Below are 23,980 nucleotides of genomic sequence, written 5' to 3'. Positions count from 1 at the left end.
CTTATACTTTGATGGTATAGAAAATAAAGGTACCGACCTAGAACCAATCTAATTATAGGTTGCTGAGACAAGAGAAGAAAACCCTTTCTCTTCAAAGAGTACTAGAAGACATCTCTGGAGAATACTCCTAAGAAAATTCACTAAACTTCATTTCCTAATATAATAATACTCATGTTAGATATAAATTACCTTTTAGGCATAATTAAGGGATACCACCAAATTGGTATTCTCTAGAATATATAGCTGAGAAATCATAGCACCTAATTTTTAATCATATATCATCCCAAAAGCTATCATAATCACTACAAGCTTTTGTACACCGGTTGTCATCTATTCATCTTCTTAGCAATCTATAGAAAACCTTTTTCTTCATTAGAGTGAACTCATGCGATATGATAGAAATTGAGGCACTATAAAAGAAACATATATGGAGTTTTTTTCCTCTACCTAAAAGAAAGAAAATTATGGGATGCATATGGGTGTTTTATATAAAACATAAGATAAACAGGACCGTTGGAAGGTATAAATCAAGACTTATGACAAAAGGATATACTAAAACGCATGATATAAACTACTAAGAGACATTCTCTCCAGCATCAAATTTGAATCCATATGAGTTTTGATATATCTAGCAACAAATCTAGATTGGTCATTATATTAGTTTATTGTAAAAAAAAAATTGATTTCCTCCATGAAGATCTTGAAGAATAATTGTATATGAATATTCCACCTGGATACACTATAAGCTCACCAGTTAGATATTTATGTAAATTGCAAAAAGTTTGTAAGGGTTGAAACAATCATCTTGTGTATGGTTTGGAAGGTTCAATTTAGCTATAAAGAAGTATGGATTTAGACAAAGTAATTCAAATCATACTTTGTTTTTTAAATATAACTGGGAAAAGATAGCAATCTTGATAATATATGTTGATAATATGATAATTATAAGCAATGATGCAAAAAATTCTCAAAACTTTAAGAAAACCTAGCAGTTGAATTTGAAATAAAGAACTTTAGGGGGACAAAATATTTTCTAGTTATTGAAAAGGCTAGATCAACAAGAGGTATTTTCTTGTCATAAAGAGAGAGTATATACCAGACTTGCTTTCAAAAATAGACATGCTAGATTTTAAACTGGCTAACACTTCAAGAGTACAAAATCTTGACCTTGAAGAATATACAGATCAAATTCCCACTAATAAACAGAGATATCAATGGCTGGTTAGGAAACTGATTTACTTATCCTTATGAAGATGACATTATTAATTTAACTGTCCACTTTTCAAGCTTGTTTTGTAATATAAGAAGAATCTGGATAAAGTAATATTTTTGGATAATACAATATATATAATTGTAACGAGGCATGATCACATCATGTCACGAAATTGAGTGATAAGACTACAGAAGTTGTTCAGAAATACGTATTAAACTGTGAACAACATTAGCTTAAAGAAAATAGACAATTAATTATGTCACAGACAAAGAGCAGAGCCAATTTCTGCTACCGAGTTCTTAACTTGCAATAGTATCTGAGAATATATAGCAAATTAGGTCTTGGAATGCATAAAAGCACAGCTCCCGGAGAGTTCCTTGACCACCGTAAGCACATGAATTTGTGCCTCAACAACCAAAGTATTATTAACTAGAAATCCCTTTGCAAGAGTATTGAGCTCATCGAGAGACATGAAGTTAAAGTGACCCCAATCGTTGATTGAATTAGAAAAATGGCAATTAGCTGCAGCATATGATCAATTAAACCATTGATTAGTAAGAGTAAAAATAGTCCCACCTTTTGTCATTCCGCCATGCTCAATAAGAAGTTGAATAAGAAATTAAGAATATCAATTTATAGAAAAATTTCAGCTGACCAGTTTTTTCGACGTGTTTTCCGAAAAGTTGGTCCCTCACGCGCAGCGTGAATTCTGCATACATTGTTCGTCCAGATGGAAGAGTTTCAGAATCCTCCAAGGTTAAGAAGATAGACAAGCTTTTGCCTTTAAATGTTGAATTCCCTTTGGGATAAACCAGCAGTGTCCTGCGTAAACAAATGTAATTGAAAACACATTAATACAATCATTAACCCGGCCCGCCCGCTTGATTAATGCGCGCGCGCACAGCATTTCTTTTAATTTTACGTACCATTTGTGCCCTCCAGTAGCAAACACTTGGGACTTGCAAGATTCTTGATCTAGTGCTGAAAATTTTTGAATGCTCCAGGTGAAAGAGCTGTGGGAAGGTTGCTTCATCAGGGACAAGCATTCACCTTTGCTAGTATGTTTTATAACAAAAATCTCAGCTCCAAATGTGCAACAGTCATCGATTAGATATCCCTTTGACTCATCATTGAAAAGAGTCAGTGGAAGTAATTGGTCAAAACCCATTTCTGTTTTCATTCCATGAAAGCGTCTCACCCTCCCATTAGCATCTGAACAGCAAATGTTCAATTACCAAAACAATTAACAACAATGGATGATCCCTGTCTCACAGGACAAGTTGATGAGTTGACAAGTGGTGTGCTAGCTTACTTTGGATGGTCAAGTACTTGTCATGGATTTGGTTATAAACAAACAGCTTGAAGTCCACGTTAACTTCCCAACCAAGAGGGGGGGCATTCGATTTGGAAAATGCTAAATATAGAGATATGTGTCCATCCCCATTGCTTTTCTTGTTTCCATTAGGATGGAGGCATAATCTCCTGCACGAAAAAAAATTTAATCATGGAATGAAAGGCGGCATAGTAAACACAGAGGAAGAAGAAACCATTTGAGGCAAACTACATATGCGTGCGACTAAAGTTGAGCCCACGTACCATTTGTAACTGTCAACTTCGAAGTCACCTGATTCGACGCTGTCTACCTTCGTATTTGAAAGCAGGGAGAAGTTTTCGATCTTAAATGCGTAGTGAGCAGGTGGAAGATCCCTTATTGACCTTGTATTTTCTGCTTGATCATTAACTTCCGTCATTCCTTCCATGACTGGTCTTGGGGCCGTGTTTGCTGATTATTGCTCTTCGTTCTGGTTTTTATGTGTATAAAAATGTTCTTAAATTTGTAAGTTAACCCGGTCCTTGGTTGAAGGAAAGAAAAGCATAGAATCCATGGAGGAAAGATATAGGGAAAGAACAGAATAATTCTTTTCCCTAGCCGGAAGAAGGGGCTTTGTTGTGTCAAAAGGAAGTACTTGGAGTGCTTTTAACTCTTCAAGAATAAAAATATGGAATGACCTAAATGAGTCTTCTTCCGGTCACCGAGCTGTTTACCCTGTGGTGGATATCTAGCAAGGAAATGCATAGAGACTAGGCACAAGGAGCGCGGCGATGCCCAGCGATGATACATAATCAACTCATTTCACCAAATTAGAATGCATCGTCCAGCTGACCAAATTAACTACCAGATCCACCTCACCAAATCATCTGGCCGATTGGTCATGGTGGCAGATGAAACGCTCTCCAAGGACTATCGCTGAAATTACTCCTAGGACTCTTGTGGATTTTTTTTCTTTTCCTGGTCGGGGGAGGGAATAAGGTCGAAAGTGAAATGAACCAGGACGGAGCCATTAAGCGTGTATCAACTTAAAGTGCAATCGTAATCCTGTATACACCCTCGAAAGGTCCACCCCTTCTACACATGCAAACTAGTACTAGAGTCCGTTCATAGTACGACTGGAATAATGATACGCTTCACTTGACTAGAAAGATTTGCGTCACTCGCCCTTCTCTTTTCCTGGCCGATTCATCTGAAATTAGTAACCAAATTTTTAAGCTCGGTCAAATGCACTAGTTATTCATAGTGAGATACAAATTGAAGAAGATAATCAAACAATTCTCTTTTTATGGAGAATATATCAAGGTAACAAGCAAGATAGTATCAATCTACTGAATTTGCTAGGGTCCGGTCCAGGCTGGTCAGCAAAGCAAGAAAAACCGTTTCAAATCCTGCAGGTGACCCTTCAAATGCAAGGACAATTCATCAACTCCATGCCCTGATGAATATGCCTGGTTAAGAGAAATTCAAGAAGGGAAAATCCGATCAATATTTTATAAGTTTCTTTGATCATCATGCACACTCACACATAATACCCTACATCATAGAACTATGCTTTTATCCAAAAGTTCTCAGGATGAACAGTGGTATAGAGGATTGAAAATGTTATCAAAGTCTAACATTATTATACACAAGCATTTCTAAGACAATGAGGCCTTAAACAATTCAAATGACTGGGCAATGAACAGTAGGGCAGGGAAGTAACTCGAGCTTCATATTTTAATAAGGCATTTGTTTTTATCTAAAATGAGAAAATGATTTAAGAAGACATACAAGCAACCATTTCCTGCATCTGTTCTCAAAAAATCCCAGTTTGGCAAAACGACAGTCCCCAAGTTATAACATGTAATTCTTAAAGCTTCATGGAAGTGTACGTTGCAAGGAACACATATAGAGTAAGATACCTGTAAAGAATGCTCTGAGCTAGTATATCTCATCATCAGGGACATCTGGATTCAAGAATTTCATTGGATCTTTACGCATGTCCTCATAATTCAGGGTTGGTGTCACTCTTTCTGGCACTGGAGCCAAAGGAATGATGCTATCTCTATCAATAACTCCATCAATTATGCCATATTCAACTGCTTCAATTGGAGACATATATCGATCTCTATCAATATCTTTTTGCACTTGCTCAATTGTGCGACCAGTGAAACCTGCAACAATTCTAATTACATTATTCTTGTTTTGCATAATTCTCGTGCTTGAATTTCCACATTTATTGCTTGCCCACTAGCTCCTCCAAGAGGTTGATGAATCATTATCCGTGTGTTGGGCATTGCAAAACGCTTGCCTTTCGTTCCACCACCAAGAATTATAGAAGCTGTTGATGCTGCAATGCCAAGAGCAACTGTGGAAACATCAGCCCTCACAAGCTGCACCACATCATAGATAGCCATTGTAGCACTGTGCATAGTAGCATTAAAAGCGAATCGGCAAGGGCACAACTGTGTCTAATAACATTAAAAGCAAATTAGCAAGGGCACAACAAACAAATTACATTTCCTTTACTGTAGATCAATCGAGTAGATCTACAAACATAAACTTCCCAAAGATTTTTATGCTTTAGTTCCCTTTTATATGTTTTTTATTTATCTTGTCCCCACGAGATGAAGTTGATACTCTATAATTGTTGGAGAGGACGCATGACATCATGAAATGGGAAGCCAATGTAAGAAACAGGACTAGCCCCGAATCCAACCATAAATCTATAATCAGTTCTCTTGCAAATGTGAAGCCTTGAAGAATATCTAATGACTGTTTAATTATATAAATTGGATTAAAAAATATATTACTAAACAAAATAAGATTAGAACAAATAATCATTCCATAGAATTTCTAGACCATTTTTATCCCTGTTGAATAAGATTAACACCTAATACATTTCCCTAATCCCACCTCAATTCAATCTCTTGAACCAACTAATACTGCTTTAATAAACAAAACAGCATATGGGTTGTTTCATTTTCAAAAGAAACCATTAAAAATAAAAGCACGTATCTTCCTTATAAAAATGTAGGTGTAAGTAAAAATGGATTCAAACTTCAAGCTCAAAATAAGAAAGTGGAAAATGGCTGTTATTTAAGATTACCTAGGAGAACCACCAGGACAATTGATGAAGAGACGGATATCTTTAGTAGGATCCTGAGCATCAAGAAGCAACAACTGGCTAATAATAGCATCAGCCACAAAATCATCTATACTGTTCCCTAGAAACACAATCCTCTCCCTCAACAATAGACCCATAGTGTCCGTCTCAGCCCCTCTCATGGAGGTGGCCGGTGTTTGAGGAGCGTCCAGTTGGGGAATTGGAGTTAGGGTCTTCGAGGATTTAAGGGAGGTTTTGAGAGGTGAAAGTTTTGGAGAAGATGGTGTAATGTGTTTGAAACTGAAGGGGAAAAATGAAGTGGGGTTTTGGTGGTGGTGGTGAGAGAGAGTGGGTTTTTCAGAGGAAAATTGTGAGGTTGCTGTGGAGGACGAGAACGAGAGCAGATCCATGGCTTAAGTTTTGGTTTTTGGGTGAGGAGACCAAAGGGGGTAAGAAAGGAGAGAGCTCTGTGTTTTCCTAGGCTTTTTTCTTCTTCTTCTTCTCTTCATTCTTTCCATTTGGCGTTTCAATGCTTCCATTTCATGTTTTTTTTCCCTCTCAATTTACTTCCTAACAATTACGATTACATTATAAATTACAATCACGTTACATTAAAATTAAATTAAATTAAAAATAAAACTAAAAGTATCGTTTTTTACTGTTCATCTTATTGTAACAACTAACAACAGCAAGCATACAACGTGGCTGTTGTTTATCTACAACACGAGACACAATTTAATCCCTCAAATCTTTTATTTTTTCATATTTGAACCCTATAATTTTAGGTATTTATATTTTATTTTAAACTTTATTTTAATTCATGGATATTGAAAGAAAAAAAGAAAAAGTCACAGAAAATAGAAAAAAAAAAGTTTTTGATCAATAATCACATTTTGATGATAAAAAATGTCAATCATTGTGTCAAAATAGAGGAGAAAAAAAGTATTTTCAACAATAAAAAACATCAATCATGAAGAGTCCATTGATATTAAAAAAGTATCAATCTTATTTTGATTTACATTATGACGTCACAAGTAATCACGTCACACCTAGCTGCTGCATTATACATGATCTGTTGCTTTTATCGGAGACGAAATATAATGGAAAGATACATAGGCGTTAAGCGCAGGAATCAGGCAAAATGCCTTGCGATTAGTAACTTTGTTTTGACTTTCGATGCATGAAAAAGATGGAAATATGAAAGCTTGCACAAAGTAAGATAATTAGTAAATCAATCGGAGTCGCACAAGCAAATCCATGTCCAAAAGCAAGTGAAAAAGAAGGATTTTTTCAAGTCATACAAATGATATACCCTAAGACAAGAACATTGTTGCCGGGATGCTTGGTTAAAAGGTTGGTTAGCCCGCTATCTTATATACTATCCTCACAGGTTTTCTTCTTCCTGAGTGTCGTCTGCGCTCAGAAGATGATTGAGTGCAACTCTTGCTCTCTTCAGTTCTGACGAGGTTTCCTTAGTATCATCTGCTTCACCCTTCCTCTTAACACTTTCATTCACTTGTTCTTCATGCTCCCCAGCAGTAGCTTCACCACCAGAATACTCTGATTTATCCTCCAATGATGTCTTTGGTTCAGATACTTCAGCTTTGTCTTTTCCATTCAGGGTTTCTTTCTTCGATGTCTTTTCACTTTCTTCCAGAAACAAGCGGATTTCTTCATTGGTTGCAAGATCAAGAGGGGTCATTCCTGCTTTTGTCCTGACAGTAAGGCTTGCTCCTTTCTTTACCAAGTATTTGACTAGCTCAAGATGGGACCCTTGAACACCATAGTGAAGCGGAGTAAGGCCCTTTCTGGTGGAAGCTTTGATGGAAGCCCCAGATGAAAGCAGAGTTCGGACAACTTCTAAATGACCCTTTTGGGAAGCAAAGTGAATTGCTCCCATGTCATCCATGGCAGCAGCGCCAACATCAGCCTTGTGCTTGCAGAGATAAGTCACTGCCTCAGCCTGCCCAGACCATGCAGCTAAATGCAATCTATGAAACGAGGGTACTGTGTCAAGGAAGCAAAATTCTAAATCCTGCAATTTCATTATCTTTTGAAGTTCTGATCAGAAATTAGCACGAAACACCAGAGCCAGCAATTTCATGAAAGAAAAGAAGAAAATGAAGAGCCAATGTAAGGTTGAAAACTATAGATATGATGCCTGATATGATTATTTTCTTATTTCATTTCATGACACAAGTTTAAATGGTTCATAATTAGATAGGACATTAGCAAGTATCTTTTTTCCTTTTGGATAAAAACAATTATAGACCGATCAGCAAAGTCTGTATTTTGACTCCTACATCAGCGGTGAAACTTGCTATTAATAGCAAGTTCTTCTGCCACCCTGTTCTAAAGCACTACTAGTATGGATTCATACATATTCCTCTGTTCCAAAAATATCAATTTTTTATTTTTTTTAAATTTACAAATAGAAACATTTTCAGTCAATTCTCGAGTATGACCAGAGAGGAATTATACTGTTCCAATCCCCAAGCACCTCAAGATTATCCGAGATCTCTGCACACACCATAAAGAATATATATATATATATATATATATATATATATATATATATATATATATTAAATAATATTTTTTTGGTGTCTACTTAAATAATATCTCAATTAATTAATAATGTTTTTGAAAACTGTAGATATGATGCCTGATATGATTATTTTCTTATTTCATTTCATGACACAAGTTTAAATGGTTCGCAATTTGATAGGACATTAGCAAGTATCTTTATTTGTACAAAAAGCTTGAATTATTAACTTCAAAGAGCCTTTCCCTGAACTATAAATTTCAAATATGTCAATAACGCAAACAAGCTAGCAAATGGATATAGAGCAAACATAGGACTTCTCTCCAGTCAATCCTTCAGCTATAATTCCATTAACTATTTATTCCTTGTGCTGATATCTATATTGAAATTTTAATAGACAACAAAAGAAAACTACATAGAAATCTAGCCTGCTGTAGATATACAAAAGACAGAGAAAAATTCATTTACTCTCTGAGTCCTTTCCGTAGATAATTGGACAGCACAAAAGAATGTTCCACTCATATCTATTGTCTCACTAATGTGCAATTAGCTAACATTTCTACCAAGATTGACTGTGCTGGTATGAAAATTGTAAGTAGGGAATTTCCCTTTCAAGTCATCGCCAAATGACCCAAAATACTAGCGTTGTCAATTCAGAAGGCCTATGCTTCACACTAGATCACCCACCGGCTATCTTGACATGCAATTAATTCAGAGAAATTTAATGAACGAAAAGGTTTGCCTTCATCTGATTGATAATCTACCATTTCAACAATTGAAAATGAACATCACAACAGATTAGCATTATATTATACATTGCAAAACACAACAAAAACCCACAAATTTTTGTTTTGACGTAGCACCATGAAATATGAATATGAAAGAAACCCATGATTTATTTTAACCAATTAGCCAAAAGAGTATCCAATCAAAAACTCCAAAGTAGAGGTACTCTAAAGCTAACAAAATCTTGAAAAAATGCGATTAAATGGATCACAGTAACCCCAAATTCATAGATAAATTTGATTAAAATACTGCATCAATGATTGAAAAAATAAAAGGGAGGAGGATACGGAGTTCTAGAGTGCTTATCTCTAGAGTTAATAGCCAAAGGGTTTGAGCTGACAATTGTCTCCATCGCTTTCATGTCACCTGACCTCGAAGCCGCGTGAAGCTCGGCGTCTCCTCCTCCTCCTCCTCCTCCTCTGCCTCTACCCATTCTTGTTGCGGAACGCAGTTATGTTTTGCTGAGTCGGGCTCTCAATGAGCTAAAGCATCCTGTTTTCCTTTTTGTTTTTTCTTGAGCCTAAATGACATTTTACTCCTCGCTAATTAACTAGCTCTCTTGTATTAAAACAAAAAATTAATTACTTCCTCGTCGAGCTCTCTCTCTCTCTTTTCTTTCAAAAATGTCTTCTTCATCTTTCTTTCTTTTTATCGTAATTTTATTGACAAAAGTAGTACGTTGTAGTCAAGATTCTTTTTATAAAAATAAAAATAAAAAAACAGAGAGATTGACAAAACTAGAAGGATTGATTAATTAATTAATTTCAATAAAGTATAAGGATTAATTTATGATTAACTCAATGTGTTTACAAAGGAATTAAAAAAAAATCTTTCAAAATGTTGAATCTTGCTCTCCTTGCGTGGTTGTGGTTACTACTCTACCCCATGGTTGGAGTTTCCTAGATTGCAGGCCTTTACAGCATGAGCAAAGAACTTAACATTAGGACTTTGCAGCCTGTTGGTTTGAGTTCTATATCTCAATGTCGATTTTTTTGTTTTTTGTTTTTTGAGGTTTTTCATCTGCAAAAGGATAGATATGGAGCCTCAGGGTTCATTCTCATGTGCCAATAGAGACAAGTAATGATTTGCCTTTGAACACTTTCTCACTGAGTGTGGCCACCAAATTATGTGATGCAGCCTTGCTGGGTGGACTTCCTGCCATCAGAACCTGGAGATGTTGAGCTGAAACTTCAGAATGTCCCATTTGGAGCTTTCATCTACGATGGAACGAATTCTGCCTTTCTCTTCCATTTTCTCCTCTTCATTCTTTCCAATCATATCACAAAGATGTATCCTCACATTCCTTATGGTCTATTTATCAGTACCAGAGCTTTTGGACCCACATCTTATCCAAATTCTCTACCCTCAAATCTCTTGGAGCATTCAACAAAAGTTTGTTTAAACGACCAGCATCTGGGACCTAAAATAATTGATGGAGTGAAATCATAAGCAAATGATATAATCGCCCATTTCAACCCTTTTTTTTTTTTTTTTTTTTGTAAATCCTCCAGAGCAGATGACAAATACTCACACAAAGATATCAAAAAATCAATCAATCACAGCTTGAAGTCATACTTAAAACCCAGAGCAGAGAGAATTCAAGCAATTGAGATTCTTTCAAGTAAACATTTGACATTTAGAGCACATCCATAATGAAACAATTTTAAGAGAAAACCTGCTTTAATATAATCAAATTTCTGTCTTGTTGCTAGATTTCCTGGGTTTGTTTTTTTTTCTTATATAGCTCATCATCCAGTTCCATCAACATCTTTCATCTTGAAAAAGATTGTAGTTCAAATTCCCGAGGCATAATAAAACAGAGAACAGACCTACATCCAATGACAAAGAAATTGTTTGATTGGAATTGTGAAGCCAGTTTCATATTTATGTTGTTTCCCACAGGGCAGATGCTAAAGTCACGATAAATGATGCTCACAAAATGTTGCAAAAGCATACATAGGTTTCTTGAAAGTATTGCAACCCAAAGAACGGACAAGCAAAGAAATTCCATAAATTTGTCATAACAGTGGCTTGCACATATCATACTGTGGATCGCCAATTTGCAGAACAGTTTTTCTATTCACATTTTGCTCGAAAGTAAAAGCGCCTTCATGATCACCATATCTAACAGGTTTTGCATGGTGTAACATTTAAAATCATGATATACCCAAGTATATAGGATTTCATAGAAACCTTGCATGGATTGAGCACCTGACCAGATACTATGGTCTTAATTTCTTGGGTCAATTTTATTCTCCCTGTGATCTTACAGTCAGTACCCTCAACATTGCCCTCATTTGCTAACTTCCATAACCATCACAGAACACTATCATAAGATTCATTCACTGTAAAGTTTAAAATCCTAGATTATAATGAGGAATCCATAATGTTGCTCACTCCCTTTAATTGGTATAAAATCACCAAAATCACATCAGACCATCGAGCATTTCTTCCAATTCAGATAAAATTGTATTAATATGTTCTTAAAAGAAACATCTTACTCCATACCATTGGAAGGACTATGAATATAATTCCCACTTGATGGGGGCAAAACAGATTGTAACTTCTCTATCATCTGATTGAGCTCCCCCAGCTTGTCCGTCATGTTAGATTGTAGTAAGAATCTCTCCAACATTCCATACACTGCTTCGCTGACATGGATTCCTCTCTCCAATGATTGCTTGGAGCACTTAAAAGCTTCATGCGACCTCCCCCTAGAACACAATCCTGTTACCAAAAGGTCCAATGCATGATGATGAGGACAATACCCCTTCCCCACCAGATATCCCCACAAATTCAAACCCAGATCAATCTGGCTATTCACGCAGAAGAATTTCATCAGCATAACCACAGTTCGTGTTTTGGGAACGAAATTTCTATCAATCATCTTGTGATAAAGCTCACAAACCCCCTCAATACTACCTGATTTCATCAAGCCTAAGAACATTGTATGATAGGTCATATCATCATAATGAATATTGTTCTTTTCCATCTCATCCATCAACTGAATGGCAGACTTCACTTCCCTACACTTAACTAGTGAGCTAATCAGTGCATTATATGCCCCAGTATCAGCTTGCAAATTCCTCTTAGGAATTTCATCAAACAACTCCCTGGCTTTCATTGCGTTTCGAGCAACCCCTGCTCCGTGAATCAAAGTGGTGACTGTTTCCAATGTCGGCAAGCAATTAGCCCTCTCCATTTCTTCAAAAATCCTCAAAGCATCAGCAAAATAACCCTTTTTACAATAAGCATCAATCCTAATACCATAACTTGAGCTACTAGGCTTAAACCCCCTCTTAACCATCTCATGATAAAACAACTCCATTGCAGTAACATCCCGAGATTCCTTGAACCCCAACAGCAAAATATTCATGGTCTTAACATTAGGAGGGAACCTCTCATGCATCTTTACAAACACAGATTTCGCCTCTTTCAATTTCCTCACAGTGCAAAATGCCCGAAGTAACACATTAAACTCTTCAACGCCAAATTTCCTCCCAACAAAAACCCTCTTCTCCATTTTCTCAAACGCGTCAAGGGTCTCCTCATAAGATCGAAATTTAGCAATTTTACATAACATTATGCTCATAGACTTAAGGGTAAGCAAAAAAGGATGCGTCTTTCCAATTTCAACCATTAAATCCCAAGCTTTATCAAAATATCTCATCCGGGCAAGTATGTGAAGCGTCTTTTCGAAGGAATCAGGACTTGGGGAAAAATGGGTTTGATTATTGAGCGAATATTTGAAGAATTCCAAGGCTTTAAGGCCATTAGAGTGAGCAGCAAAGAGGCGGCCAAGAACGTTTTCAACAAAAGCGGTGGTAAGGAGAGTTGGTGGAATATGGTGGGTGAGAGTTGGATGTAGAGGTTGATTTGGAAATGGATGGTCATTGATTATTCTTGCAATTCTTTCAACTTCTATGGATTGAGTTGATGTTGCTGTTGGGCTAAGAGCAACAAATAGTCTTTTGGGAATTTGGAAGAGATGGTGATTAGTACTATGTGTTTTCTTTAAGGACAGTAAAGAGAGCATGTTTTTTATTACGTTTGCTTCTTCTTCTTCTTCTTCTTCTTCTTCTTAAATGGAATTAAAACAGCATGCAGAGTTCCATTTCAGGGCTACGATGTGATGTGCAAAGAAATTGAGCAGAGATTTGCTTACCTGAATTTGGGAGGTTGGCTTGAGGCAGAGAGGAATGGAGCATTGAGTTCGAGGAAGCAGGTCGGATTGGGCGAAGCAACAGCAAATTAAAACACAAGAGGGCTTATGGGCCGCCAAAGAGGTTCTTGTCCTCTTCAACAAAACGGTCTTATGGGCCGTCAAAGAGGTTTTGGTCCCCTTCAACTAAAAGGGCTTATGCGCCATCAAGGAGGTCCTGTCCTCTTCACTTGGAGACTTGGATTTTCAGTAATATAATAATGTTAAGGGTAGTACATGTTAGAAATATATTTTCATGAACGTGTTAATTAATTATATATAAAAAGGATTTAACTTTTTAATTTAGGTGCGGATGATTTACTTAATAATCATTTTAAAAAAAACTTATTCTTAAAGCATGTGCTAAAACAAAACTATGATTAAGGAAATGGAGCTTTGATTAAAAAGGTATATTTCTCTCTCTCTAATTTAAATCATTGAAAGTTTTTATAAATATTTATTTTAATTACCTTGGTTTTTAATTAAAAAAAGATATTATAATAAAAAAGGATATATATTTAAAAAAAATAGATGAATAAGAAAAGAAAGTTAAGGCTAAAAGAATTCATTTTTTTATCTAAAATTTAAATGGTTGTATTTTTTTTGTTATTAATATCCATTTTAATTATCACAATATTAAATAAAAAGAAATTAAAATGCATCAAATAACATCATGCAGACACACTGAATAGTTATTAAAAAAAAACTAAAAGAGCTTATAATTTAATTTGCAGTAAGACTGTTTTTATTTCATGATGTTTTTAGAATTATGATAACAGTAGCGGTTAAATTGTTTTTTATTTAAAAATATATTAAAATAAATTATTTTATTTTTAAAAAATTATTTTTGATACCAACATATTAAAATAACTTAAAAATATAAAATTAATTTTATTTTAAAAAAAAAAATTAAAAAAAAAAATGATGGACACCATATTTCTAATCACGCCAAACGGTGGAGACTCTAGCAGTATTTCTCGCAAAAAGATTTCCTCCTGCCTCGCGAGAGATTTATTTATTTATTTATTGGTGTGGAAGAAGTGTCCCTTTCTCCATCACATTTTCTCATGCCCCTTCTGACTTTCTTACAGTTGCAATCAGGTCTTTCAAATCAACATTTTTACTATGCAACAAAAAAGGAGAGAGGAGAGGGAAGAACAAAACAGGCAGAGAAGAAGAAAAGATGAGAGGCGAATTGCATACGGTTCCTTCCCTCAAGTCTTTGAATCATTCCACCCATCTACTGCATTTTGGTTTTTTCCTTTTGTTTTTTGTTCAGGTATGTCAGTCATAGTAAATGCGAAAGAAATCTTCAGTTACATTCATGTTCATGTGATATAAACTGAAGAGACAACACAACCCAAAACCAGAAAAGCACAGCAAGAGCAAAAGCATGGTGCCCTGAAACCAATCCACCAGCTAGCAAACCAACAAAATATAAGCAACCGTGATGGTGAGAAATATATATATATATATATATATATATATATATATATATATATATATATATATATATGCACTTAACACTTGATTTGATAGAAAGATTTGTTAATAGTAAGATTGAAATCCTCAAGTCTAGCTAAATGCCGCTAGACCAATATCTTGTAGAAGACTAATCTCTAAAAGAAATCACAATCACAGATTGACCTTGTGCATAGAAAATGAAAATCCATCAAGCGACAATGAACTGCGCAAGAACATACTTTCTCCGATCAACTCTGCCTACAAAAATAAACACAAAACCCATCAATATCATCTAATAAAAATTTGAGAAAAGAGAGAAGATTTAGACAAAGAAAGAGGTTGTGTTGTTGGTGTTGAGAAGAGAGGCGCCCAGTTGAAGAAAAGATGGGTGGTCAAAAACTAACAGATGTAACGCCCCTGGCCCTTAACATTTAGTTCAACCAACCGAAACAAGCCACGTGTTGGAACAACATCAACTGAATATCCTCCTCAATCAGCAAGTGTTTTAACTCTGAAACTCTCTCGTATAATACATGCCTCTTCTTCATTTTCGCTTATCTGACACGCAAAAAAAAAAAAAAAAAACAAGAAGCAGAGCGATTCCACTCCAAGTAACGCGATGGGTTTGCAGGTGTGATAATCGTGATCTTGTAAATTGATCTCTTGCTCACAGTAATCAGTCTTTCTTGATTAGATCTAACATGGGATTTAATGATCGATCGATGGTATAGGATTGGCCTATGCATTAGAATTAGATCATGCGGATTTTTTACCTTTTTTTTTTTTTAAGGGGCAGTCTTAATTTTCATGCTTATTAGCGTATTTAGTGTGTCAGTGTAGCTGCATGAAATTCTTGGTCACTCTGTTTAATATAAACCTTGATTCTTTGGTTTTCAGATCTTGTACTTGTAGTTGAGGATCTTTGTTCGACCCATTGCAGTAACGACATCTTACTCTATTGCTTTAGTCAAATTTTAATATTCTGCAGTCAATCTTATTCATGCTTAGAGTCACGGTCTAGTCATGGATTAATATAGATTTAGGAAAATCAATTTCAGGCTCTGATCTCTTTAGACGGTGCATTTCTTCCTTCCTAGTTTTCCAAGACAAGAGATTTATGAAATCTTCTGTGCAGTTAGATGTGAAATGCAAAGAACTTTGCTTTAGCCAATCGGCTTCAGCTGCTTTGCATGCTTGACGTTTAAGTTGTTTATTTGATGTCACAAATGGGGTTTGGTTTCGTGCAGGAGGAATTTCAGGAGCATTCTGAGAAAGCCAAGACTCTGCCAGAAAATACAACAAATGAGAATAAACTTATTCTCTATGGGCTCTACAAGCAAGCCACTGTTGGACCAGTGAACACCAGTGAGTATTTTGCTCCCCTCAGATAGTATTCCCCTGATGCTTTTCTTAAACATAAAGCGTTTTTTATTGGAATCAACATTTTCTCTTCCATCTGTCCGTTTTGACCGACCCTTTCTATTTGTGGCAATTTGCAGGCCGCCCTGGAATTTTCAACATGAGGGACAGGGCAAAGTGGGATGCATGGAAGGCTGTTGAAGGTATTGATTCTGAATTTATGCTCTTAGGATGTTGGTTTCTTGCCTGTTTTTCTTAACGATAGCCACTCTCATTGTCTGATACATTTCTTAACTCTTGGATATATATCTTTTTGGTCAGGAAATTCCAAGGAGGAAGCAATGAGTGACTATATCACCAAGGTTAAGCAGTTGCTGGAAGAAGCTGCTGCTTCTGCCTAGTGTCTTGACCTTTTAGTTATGTTCTTCATGTTTCCTTGTGTTTGAAATAGTTAAAACGCAAGTTAATAATTTGTCGTATTGAAACTTTTACTCTGAATTCTGCTCATTTGAGTTAGTTTTATTAGCATGTACTTTCATTAAAACTGGTTTGGAACAATGAAATATTGTCGGGATGGTTTTTATAGTGAATGCTTTAACATCATCTGATCCTCACTGGGTTCCCACAAGAAGCCAAATATCAATCTACAGAAAAAAAGAATGCAGTGTTTACATCAGAAGATGATTTAAACTATATATTTACAAACCGATGGTTGATATATATGATGATTCGATTCACTTTAGCTAATTGAACTACTTTTGCGAGTATCTGAGGCGGCAGCGCCCACTCCTACCTAAGGTTCTTGCATGAATTGGATGGCAGCTTTAACCCCTACTTCTTTTGGGAGACAAGATTAAGCATGTTGTTGTTTGCAGATTGTAGCTACTGTAACTTGAGCAAAACTGCTGGATTTGCATTTGCAAGTCAAAAATGTAATATGATCTAACATAGTTAACATCACACGAAACAGAGTTTCTATGTGTTTCTTGCCGCCCTGTGTAACCTCTGTATGCACATGGATCGATGGATATGAATCAAACGGTGTGATGGGGGACTTCCCACCCAAAATTGTACTCCAGAATTAAATAGCATTTATACTTCCTCCATGTGTAGGTAGCTGTCGCTATCATTGAAAGCAATGGACAGAAAATAGACAAATCCTGTTCAAGAAATAAATTGACAAAACGACAATGTTGCAAACAGGTAAAAACAATAGCACGAAGTCTACAGTTAATTACTAGAGTCAGCGCTGCTTAGCGGTTGGCCTGTTTTGATGGAGCTGTAAATCGACCATTGTTGGGGTCCTTTGCAGTGTCCATGAACAGCTACTTTCTTTACTTCTCTATGAATGGACCATTTCATACCAGCATATAGTTCCTGTTATCTTGTAACAAAATGGTAATGATCCTTTCACTACCCCCTCGTTGCCAAATCTTTACTTGAAAGAGCGTTGAATTTTGCCTTGAAGCAAACATACTAGACAAAAAAGTGTCTGTTTTGCGAAATATCTTCTTTTGGAAGAGTTATTGTCGATCTGTTGTTTCAATTCCAAACCATATTTGTAAAGGTAGAAAGGACAGCAGATCAACTTTTAATAACAGTCCTAGAACTCCAGGATCAACATATTTACTATTCAACTAGCGATGACAGGTTGAAGCATGGACAATTTGTTTTGACTGGTGATGGCTTTCATTTAGATAGATTGGTATAGGAATGCTGCCATAAACATAGTGGAACGATCATATTTCCATGTGACTGCTGACTGCTATTTTCAAGCCTTGGATCAGCATATTTACCAGAAAGGGCTAATATATTTCAGTTAGATCAGTACTCGAGACTACCAGTCAGAAGATTCTATTGAACAAAAGGATACCTAGAAATATAATATTCACGTTGACAAGAGGCACCATCTCTGGCCAGAATCCCTTTAAGATCTCCAATAATTCTGGCCAACCATATTTCCAAGTTTCTCTGAACTTCTTTTAAATTGTTCCTTATGGCCTCGAAGGAACGTCTCGTGGTGAGCTTGGCCTGGCTCCCCACCTCGTCCCCAGAGTAGCTCTTACTGATCTCATTTTGTAATGCCAACAGCTTCTGTCCAGTTTCAGATGCCCGTTCCTTGAGCCGAAATGCTTCAAGCAAAAACTCTGTCTGCCTCTGTGTTCGAAATTCTGGACCGAGTGTAGGTTCACATGGATCACTAGCTTGCTGTAAAAGCAGGGAAAGATTTTAAGCAACAAGCCTGACATAGAAAAGAACTCAAAATAAATATTACTAGAGAAGCATAGGACACAGAATTACATTTCTGTGTGAATGTGTTTGTGAGAGAAAAGAGTTAAGATCAACAGGCAGACTAGGGTTTAGTTTTGACCCCAAACGAATTTTCACAAATGAAACCATCACAAATGCACAAACTAAAACTACCTTCAACAGTGCATTTGAGGGAGCACGAGAGATTTGTTATAAGTTTCTTCTCTAGAGACACTTCCATAAATTAAAACTTATCCAAAAGAAAGCCTATATGGAAAAAAGAAATGTTGGAGCAGGTAGGAAGTGGAGCGAACATTAAACTCATCAACTCATGGTGGATTCACTTTAAAGCAGTCTACATATGTGCACTATACACCATATAAGCAATCAAAGATTTAATGGATTTCCTAATACAAATTGTCACAATGCGGAACTGAGAACTTTCCTTACAATTTTTGTTCTCAAATAAGAATAAATAATTTCCTTGTGACCATGCACCTTGCAATCAAAAAAGGTTTAATTAGATAGCTCAATGGGGCAAACAACTCATCATTTCAGCTTCATTCTAGGTAAACAAAACTATGAGCAAACCCATAACAAATGACAAGCATGCTCTACCATATCAAATGCTACATACTCAAGGACAATGTAACTATGCAGTTTTTTTGCATATTTTAGGAACAGAATCATGCTCAACTTTAGGACGATGGTCCTAAAAGTACTAAAGGATGAAAAACAAACCAGAAAATCAACTTATAAAAACCTATATGACAGCACATCGTAAAAAATAGAGGATATATCACTTATGCATTACCATTCTTCCGCAAAGATCATCAATCTTTCCTGCTAGAGCTTGATATCTCTTTGCCTGCTTCCTCATTAGCGATGGAACCTTTGATATATCTGTTTTTCCAACTTTTTCCAAATTTAGAAGTTCCTCTTCGAGTAATTTTAACTTAGAGGACACACCTGTTGAATCACCATCTACCTTCCACGGGGACTCTCTTCTGATCAGGAAATGTAAGTTGCCCTTTCATTAGCTATAACACTGCAGCAACAATATATATATAAACAGAGAGACAGAGAGTGTTAGATTTACCTTGCTACAAAATGTTTCATGTGATAGAGTGATTCATGGGAATCATATTGTACATCCTGCAAAAATAAATATTTAAAATTAAAAAACCATGGAAATAAACATTTAAAGTTGAATTACTTTGAAAAAGAATTCTGCAATATATCGCTTTTTTGCATTAGTTTCTGGTAACTCGGAGAATCAAACGCCCCACCAACTGTTACAGTGGATACAAGGTAAAGGGTCCAGAAGCAGTCAATGGTCTCTTAACTAACTGATCATATTGGTACCAAGTTTGCCAAAACGTTAAAAGGCATTTTCTGTGAAAAACAGGTAGAATTTCAACTTACCATGAATTAGATTCTATGGGTAGAAATTTCACAAAACCAGATCATTTTTTGTGTTTTTAAACTCTAAAATTTCAACTACATGATTTTTTGATGAAATCTAGGAAGGCCAAACTGAACGGGCACATGATCAGTGACTATGGACTTTAGAGGGCCAAATGGGCCCTTGTGTTTCACTGACAAATCATCTTTAGAGAGACAAGTCGCCACAACAATATAGGACAATAGTCTACATTCACATGGAAAAACAAGCATGATTATAACAGAAGCAGATGCCATGTTTCACCAGCCCCAGGTAAAAACTAATTATGTAGCTGACAAAAAAAACTTGCTTTAACCATAAGCAATGTTCCTGAAAATATACTGGATCATCATCAACTGCAGGGTAACTCCACCGTAGCCAAGAGATTCATATTTGTTGTAAGAAGAGATAAGTGCCAGTTAACCGATAGATTTATCTAACTATCTTAGATACTCTTGGCCACTGATTTTGTCTATATAAGAATTTATTTGCAGATGTAGAGAAATCATAACAGACTTGTATTTTACCAGTATCATAACACCATCAAAATCATTACATCCTTCTTAGTGGTTTTCGTGGTTTTATCATGCATGATCACTTGTGTTAAGTTGAAATCTAATGCCACATCAACAGTGTCATTATATATAAAAACAAACTTCAGTTGTCATGCCTTGGATAAGCATGGGTGGTCCAGTGAAACAATGAACTTTATATGGTGAGAGTAGCACAACTAGTACATCTCCTTTTCACGCAGGAACCAAAACTAACATATATCCAAAGCCACTTTTTATGTGGGCATCAAAAACTAAAATATGCATCAACAAATCTCCTAGATGGAAAAAAAGGGATAAGATGCAAATTAGGGATGGACAAAGAATCAGACAATTGAAGGATTGTTTTATTCACTCAACAGAAGATGTAGTAAATTAATCCATGCTTGAGGCTAAGATAAAAATTGAATTGAAAGTCAATAGTGACTAGATAACTTTCTGGATTGGCTTGTGAAAAAGGAGATGACTTCAACCTTTTCTCTTCCTTCTCTTCAAAGAAAATGCAGGGATGAATTTCCATGTCAAAGGAAGATGTCTGTGAATGACAATTGACAAGGGAGATCCAAAATACCAAAACAGACAACATAAACTCATCTTAAGATCCTACAATTCTGTTAACTTTTCCTCCATTTTAAAATCCCAAGTCCAAACACACCCAGGAATATAATATAACTTCCATCCCCAAAGTTCAAATGAATCTGAAGTGAAGGCACAGAAAAGATCAAAAGAAGAGCAAAACCTGCCAGAGAGTACTAGCTGTCTCGCTCCAAAACTTAGACGCAGAAGCTAATAAATCAGAACTGAAACCTCCATCACTCCCTTGCTGCTGCTGATGCAGTAAATGCTTATAATACTGTTGACCATAAACAAAATTGGCATTCTCCTCCTCCTCTTCCTCTCCACCATAACATTCCCCACTCCCACACCTACCAGATTCCTCCTCACCGCCCACAAACTCACTACCACCAGCAACAGCATTTCGTGACATAAACCCAATCATTTCCTCTCTCTCACCAACCTCTCTCTCCAAATCTTGAATCTTTCCTTGCCACTCTTCCTTCTCTCTCTCAAAGTCTTCAAATTTAGCTCTTAATGAAGACACTTCTTCACTTGCAAAGTCGATCTGTTGAAGCAACCTCTTCTCTTCAGCTTGCCAGGCATTCCTGTGGCTAGCAAAGATCTCCACAACTCTTGCATTTGCTTTTGAGTCCTCTTTTCTCCTTGACTTCATTTGTTTTAGCTGTTCTTCTGCTTGTAAAAGGCGTATTGAGAGGTTTCTGATCTGGGTCTGGAGGTTTGGTATTAAGGAAATGGAGTTTGGAGGCAGAATCGCTAAAAAAAGAGAGAAACTCAGGCCTAAATAAGAAGAGAGGAGCTTGTCTTCTCTTGGTTTTTCTTCTTGGTCTTGTTTTGGCTTCGCTGCATCTCCTCCCTGGCCTGCCATTTACTTTCAGAGGAGCTTCGCTTGCTTTGGTTGGGTTTTGGGAACTGTAGTGAGGGATGCCTTCGGGGTACACATATACACACTGCCAGTGGCTGCTACACCTTTTTGTTTATTTATTTATTTTCGAAGACAGCTTTCTCTTAACTTTTAATAGTTTCTTTTGTATTTTATCCCTTCAGTTCGTGTGGACTCGTACTTCATCTTGTTTATTTTATTTTACTTTCTATTTAATGACCTCAAAGAACAACTTAACATTAGGCTGATGCTGAATTTTATAAAAATAAATTTGATTTTATTACTTGTAAAAAATTAAAAATATAAAGATCAAAATTAAAAAAATAGAAGATATACAAGATTTTTTCATACTATTTATTTAGTGCCTTTTAAATAGTATGAAAAAATCTTGTATATTTTTCTATATTTTTTTTCCCAAATTTTCAAGGAAATGCACTATTAAAAATATTAGCATGATTTTTAAATTACGATTCCATTTTTTATGGTTATTAAATAATATTGTATGTTTTTATGGAAATGTTAACATTTTTTTTATTACAGTGTACCTAACATTCTAAAAATAAAAAAAATAAAAGATTGCTCCCGAATATTCACAGAAAAATAAAATTCTTTTTCTTTAATTTTTGTGTAGATTTGTTACATTATTTTGTTGCATTTATTAAATTTTTTCCCTTAAAAAATATAAGGGATATTGATGTCAAAAAATCATCTCAACTCAATAACTTAAACTGTTAGGTGAGATTTTAAGATATGATTTATATTATTCTCTATCAATTGAAACATTATCTTAGCTTTTTTTATATTAAAAAAAAATACTTTTAAGATCATGATAAGTTTTTATTTTAAAAACAATACTTGAAAAAAAAACATGTTTTCATTCAAATAATCAATAGATACATTAGTAAGGAAATTAAGTTTAGGTTGAAGCAATGCATTTCTCATTGATAGTTTTATTCATTATATTTCCTGCAGATATTTGTTTTTATAAGGTTGAGAATGTCAATTTAATTTAACTAATATCGATTCAAAATGCCATCATTTTAGATTATTTTAAAAAAAAATAACTGAACATTGTTTTTAATTTTTTTTTAAAAAAGTTAAATTGAAGCATTTATCATGTTTTTAAAGTTACAGCAGGTTAACTCACACATAATTTACTTTTACTTTGAAACTCAAACCAGCACAAAGACAAGATCAAATCACACATAATTTCCTTTGAAATCAAATTGGATTATGGCTAGATGTAAGTGCACTCATCAGGTTTTTTAGATTACAGCAGATTAATTCTCACATAATTTACTTTGAAACTCAATCTAGCATAAAGACAAGATCGACAAGTCACCGTGTTAACTCAAGCGAGCTTGATTGAACTCAATAACATTGTCAAAAAAAGAAGAAGAAAATATCTAGCACAAGGATAAGATCCACAAGTCACTCACTGTGTTAGCTTTAGGAAAATGGGCGAACTCAATAACATTGTTAAAAAAAGAAGAAGAAAATATCTCCGTTATGCATGCGAAGCACTGAATAGTAGTATCTCCTATGGCCCTAAGAGACACGTGTCCTTATCCGATTTATTTTGGTTACTAAACAGGAGATGATAGGCAACCCACCTCAAGCTTTGACCAATGCCGATCTTACACCTGCCATTTACCCGTAATTGAAGGTGGCTACGGGCTAGCCTTATGTCACAAATTCACAAAGAGACAGGGCTCTGCTAGTTGCTATAATCCAACTGTATTCATAAATGAGTCGTAATATCCGGTGTATTTAACCACTATCCTCGTGGCATTTCTGGGGTTTGCTGCAGCGATGGAGACTCAAATGGTCCTTTTCCATTATGGCACACGACACGACACTCTTGTCCAAATCTGTTTAACAGTAATTATTTTTTAAATTTTATTTTTAATTCCAATATTTTAAAATAATTAAAAAAAACAAAAAAAATCAAAATTTTATACAAACAAATATACCCTAAACCAAAAAAATTTTATACTGATAAAATGATTTTAACGGTGTTTGTGAGTGTGGTTGTGGTTGTTTTTCACTCAAAAAATAATATTTTTTTATTTTTAAAAAAATTATTTTTAACACTCGTGCATCAAAATAATTAAAAAACACTAAAAAAATATTAATAAAAATATTATTTTTTTTAAATATTTTTAAAACATCAAAATAAAAAACTCCTGTGATTATTCGATTCGTCCGTGACAAGCTTTGGCAGAAAGAAGCTCATTAAATGATCTACAGTTGACAGTTGATTTTTCATCGACATTGTTGGGATATATAA

At 35.4% G+C, this 23,980-nt stretch overlaps 5 protein-coding genes and 1 pseudogene across 9 annotated transcripts; 1 reads left to right on the top strand and 5 right to left on the bottom strand.

The window, feature by feature from the left end:
* Positions 1-1,316: 1,316 nt before the first annotated feature.
* On the bottom strand, positions 1,317-3,531 carry LOC18094066 (uncharacterized). The gene is made up of 5 exons (XM_006368225.3): positions 2,810-3,531; positions 2,526-2,695; positions 2,140-2,425; positions 1,869-2,035; positions 1,317-1,735 (listed from the first exon to the last, which is right to left on the bottom strand). The coding sequence occupies exons 1-5, from the start codon at positions 2,971-2,973 to the stop codon at positions 1,548-1,550; spliced, it is 975 nt and encodes a 324-aa protein (XP_006368287.1). The 5' UTR covers positions 2,974-3,531; the 3' UTR covers positions 1,317-1,547.
* Positions 3,532-3,683: 152 nt separating this feature from the next.
* On the bottom strand, positions 3,684-6,218 carry LOC18094064 (ATP-dependent Clp protease proteolytic subunit 4, chloroplastic-like; annotated as a pseudogene).
* A 618-nt stretch (positions 6,219-6,836) lies between these two features.
* On the bottom strand, positions 6,837-9,578 carry LOC18094063 (uncharacterized). The gene is made up of 2 exons (XM_006368222.3): positions 9,250-9,578; positions 6,837-7,622 (listed from the first exon to the last, which is right to left on the bottom strand). Exons 1-2 carry the CDS (start codon positions 9,393-9,395, stop codon positions 7,016-7,018), a joined length of 753 nt encoding a protein of 250 aa, XP_006368284.1. The 5' UTR covers positions 9,396-9,578; the 3' UTR covers positions 6,837-7,015.
* Positions 9,579-9,690: 112 nt separating this feature from the next.
* LOC18094061 (pentatricopeptide repeat-containing protein At3g61360) lies at positions 9,691-13,248 on the bottom strand. 2 transcript variants are annotated; one of them, XR_002978456.2, is made up of 2 exons: positions 11,156-13,247; positions 9,691-10,382 (listed from the first exon to the last, which is right to left on the bottom strand). XR_002978456.2 is itself a non-coding variant. In XM_006368220.3 (2 exons), the coding sequence occupies exons 1-2, from the start codon at positions 12,996-12,998 to the stop codon at positions 10,309-10,311; spliced, it is 1,602 nt and encodes a 533-aa protein (XP_006368282.2). In that variant the 5' UTR covers positions 12,999-13,248; the 3' UTR covers positions 9,691-10,308. The 2 variants fall into 2 exon arrangements, 1 of the variants encoding a protein (XP_006368282.2); XM_006368220.3 differs by having other exon boundaries at positions 11,471-13,248.
* Positions 13,249-15,093: 1,845 nt separating this feature from the next.
* On the top strand, positions 15,094-16,571 carry LOC18094059 (acyl-CoA-binding protein). Its single transcript, XM_006368218.3, has 4 exons — positions 15,094-15,258; positions 15,875-15,992; positions 16,127-16,189; positions 16,308-16,571. Exons 1-4 carry the CDS (start codon positions 15,247-15,249, stop codon positions 16,385-16,387), a joined length of 273 nt encoding a protein of 90 aa, XP_006368280.3. The 5' UTR covers positions 15,094-15,246; the 3' UTR covers positions 16,388-16,571.
* Positions 16,572-17,703: 1,132 nt separating this feature from the next.
* On the bottom strand, positions 17,704-21,790 carry LOC18094058 (uncharacterized). 4 transcript variants are annotated; one of them, XM_024592850.2, is made up of 5 exons: positions 20,971-21,790; positions 19,336-19,391; positions 19,051-19,240; positions 18,687-18,734; positions 17,704-18,194 (listed from the first exon to the last, which is right to left on the bottom strand). In XM_024592850.2, exons 1-5 carry the CDS (start codon positions 21,673-21,675, stop codon positions 17,841-17,843), a joined length of 1,353 nt encoding a protein of 450 aa, XP_024448618.1. In that variant the 5' UTR covers positions 21,676-21,790; the 3' UTR covers positions 17,704-17,840. The 4 variants fall into 4 exon arrangements, with proteins under 4 accessions (XP_024448618.1, XP_024448611.1, XP_006368278.1 ...); XM_024592843.2 differs by having other exon boundaries at positions 19,051-19,243; positions 20,971-21,788; XM_006368216.3 differs by lacking the exon at positions 18,687-18,734 and having other exon boundaries at positions 20,971-21,782.
* Between the last annotated feature and the right edge of the window lie 2,190 nt (positions 21,791-23,980).

Source organism: Populus trichocarpa, chromosome 1 (assembly GCF_000002775.5).
Source record: "Populus trichocarpa isolate Nisqually-1 chromosome 1, P.trichocarpa_v4.1, whole genome shotgun sequence".
NCBI lineage: Eukaryota > Viridiplantae > Streptophyta > Magnoliopsida > Malpighiales > Salicaceae > Populus > Populus trichocarpa.
Note: the sequence above shows the minus strand (reverse complement) of the source record. Positions and strands in the feature narration are given on the sequence as shown.

Coding starts and splice junctions, on each gene's coding strand:
- LOC18094059 (XM_006368218.3), top strand. Junction 15,993..16,126: donor TGTTGGACCAGTGAACACCA/GTGAGTATTTTG, acceptor GGCAATTTGCAG/GCCGCCCTGGAATTTTCAAC. Junction 16,190..16,307: donor TGCATGGAAGGCTGTTGAAG/GTATTGATTCTG, acceptor CTTTTTGGTCAG/GAAATTCCAAGGAGGAAGCA.
- LOC18094061 (XM_006368220.3), bottom strand. CDS start 12,998: ATGCTCTCTTTACTGTCCTTAAAGAAAACACATAGTACTAATCACCAT. Junction 10,383..11,470: donor TATTCATAGTCCTTCCAATG/GTATGGAGTAAG, acceptor CAATTATTTTAG/GTCCCAGATGCTGGTCGTTT.
- LOC18094066 (XM_006368225.3), bottom strand. CDS start 2,973: ATGGAAGGAATGACGGAAGTTAATGATCAAGCAGAAAATACAAGGTCA. Junction 2,426..2,525: donor CAAGTACTTGACCATCCAAA/GTAAGCTAGCAC, acceptor TTTGCTGTTCAG/ATGCTAATGGGAGGGTGAGA. Junction 1,736..1,868: donor AAAACACGTCGAAAAAACTG/GTCAGCTGAAAT, acceptor CATATGCTGCAG/CTAATTGCCATTTTTCTAAT.
- LOC18094063 (XM_006368222.3), bottom strand. CDS start 9,395: ATGGGTAGAGGCAGAGGAGGAGGAGGAGGAGGAGGAGACGCCGAGCTT. Junction 7,623..9,249: donor GATAAGCACTCTAGAACTCC/GTATCCTCCTCC, acceptor CTCGTTTCATAG/ATTGCATTTAGCTGCATGGT.
- LOC18094058 (XM_024592843.2), bottom strand. CDS start 21,675: ATGGCAGGCCAGGGAGGAGATGCAGCGAAGCCAAAACAAGACCAAGAA. Junction 19,244..19,335: donor ATGAAACATTTTGTAGCAAG/GTAAATCTAACA, acceptor TTTCCTGATCAG/AAGAGAGTCCCCGTGGAAGG. Junction 18,195..18,686: donor CTTATTTGAGAACAAAAATT/GTAAGGAAAGTT, acceptor CTGCTTTTACAG/CAAGCTAGTGATCCATGTGA.